Source organism: Sorex fumeus, unplaced genomic scaffold (assembly GCF_029834395.1).
Source record: "Sorex fumeus unplaced genomic scaffold, SorFum_2.1 ptg000073l, whole genome shotgun sequence".
NCBI classification, from domain to species: Eukaryota; Metazoa; Chordata; class Mammalia; order Eulipotyphla; family Soricidae; genus Sorex; species Sorex fumeus.
In genome coordinates, this window is record NW_026606130.1 from 3,465,453 (window position 1) to 3,466,780 (window position 1,328).

At 62.4% G+C, this 1,328-nt stretch overlaps 1 protein-coding gene across 1 annotated transcript; it reads left to right on the top strand.

The window, feature by feature from the left end:
- Nucleotides 1-237: 237 nt before the first annotated feature.
- LOC130038208 (polyadenylate-binding protein 1-like 2) lies at nt 238-1,047 on the top strand. Its single transcript, XM_056130141.1, has one exon. The coding sequence runs from the start codon at nt 300-302 to the stop codon at nt 900-902; it is 603 nt and encodes a 200-aa protein (XP_055986116.1). The 5' UTR covers nt 238-299; the 3' UTR covers nt 903-1,047.
- The last annotated feature ends 281 nt before the right edge of the window (nt 1,048-1,328 follow it).

The window sequence follows — 1,328 nt, forward strand, 5'->3', positions numbered from 1 at the left end:
CGGAAGCCGAAGTGGAGGCTGAGGGGGAGGCCTCGGCCTCGGCAGAGGAGGCAGTGGCGGAGGCCACCCTGGGGGAGGCGGCGGCCACCCTGGCGGGGAAGGAGGCAGGGGCCGCGGCGGAGGCAGCCCTTGTGGCGGTGGCGGAGGGCAGCGCGGCCGAAGCGAGCGCCGCGCCGGACACTGCGGCTCCCCCCTCGGGGGAGGCGGGTGCGGGTTCGGACGCGGAGGCAGCCGCCGCCGCGGATGCGGATGCGGATGCGGAGCCCCGCGGGGGCTCCGAGGGGAACCCAGACTTTCCCATGGCCTCTCTGTACGTGGGCGACCTGCATCCCGAGGTGACCGAGGCAATGCTGTACGAGAAGTTCAGCCCAGCCGGGCCCATCCTGTCCATCCGCATCTGCAGGGACAAGATCACCCGCCGGTCCCTGGGCTACGCGTATGTCAACTACCAGCAACCGGTGGACGCCAAGCGGGCCCTGGAGACCCTCAACTTTGATGTCATCAAGGGCAGGCCGGTGCGCATCATGTGGTCCCAGAGGGACCCCTCGCTCCGCAAGAGCGGCGTAGGCAACGTCTTCATCAAGAACCTGGGCAAGACCATCGACAACAAGGCACTCTACAACATCTTCTCGGCCTTTGGCAACATCCTCTCCTGCAAAGTGGCCTGCGACGAGAAGGGGCCCAAAGGCTACGGGTTCGTGCACTTCCAGAAGCAGGAGTCCGCGGAGCGGGCCATCGATGCGATGAATGGCATGTTCCTGAACTACCGCAAAATTTTCGTTGGGAGGTTTAAGTCGCATAAAGAGCGAGAGGCTGAAAGGGGAGCCTGGGCCAGGCAGTCCACCAGTGCTGACGTCAAGGATTTCGAGGAAGACACCGATGAGGAGGCCGCCTTGCGATGAAGGCGTCCTGGAGGGTCAGCCAGCTGAGCCACACCTTGGCTCCCACCCGGTTTACAACCCCTTCCCTCCCCACTTCGTCCCTTCAAACCCACCAGCAGTGTATTGTATTGGGAGTGCATCTCTCTGTCTCTGTCGCTTTCTCTCTGTCTCTGTCTCTGCCCCCTCCCCCCTTCCTGTCCACTGCCTCAACCTTCTCCTTCCCCGACCCCCCTCCTCTCCTTCACCTCCTCCCCTACTACCTTCTGCTCCATCTTTGCCCTTTTTACCCTTTACCCCACCCCACCCCGTCCCGCTCCCCGCTCCCCCCACCCACTACCACACGTGCACCAAGGGCGTCTTGAATAATCTTGCTGATCTGTGCCACTTTATAAGTTAAAAACTGCCTCTTCTCCTTGTGGCTTGGTTTAAAGAGTACTTTCTTTCTCT

What these genes read in the sequence shown, in the direction of transcription:
- LOC130038208 (XM_056130141.1), top strand. Translation starts at nt 300, where the DNA reads ATGGCCTCTCTGTACGTGGGCGACCTGCATCCCGAGGTGACCGAGGCA.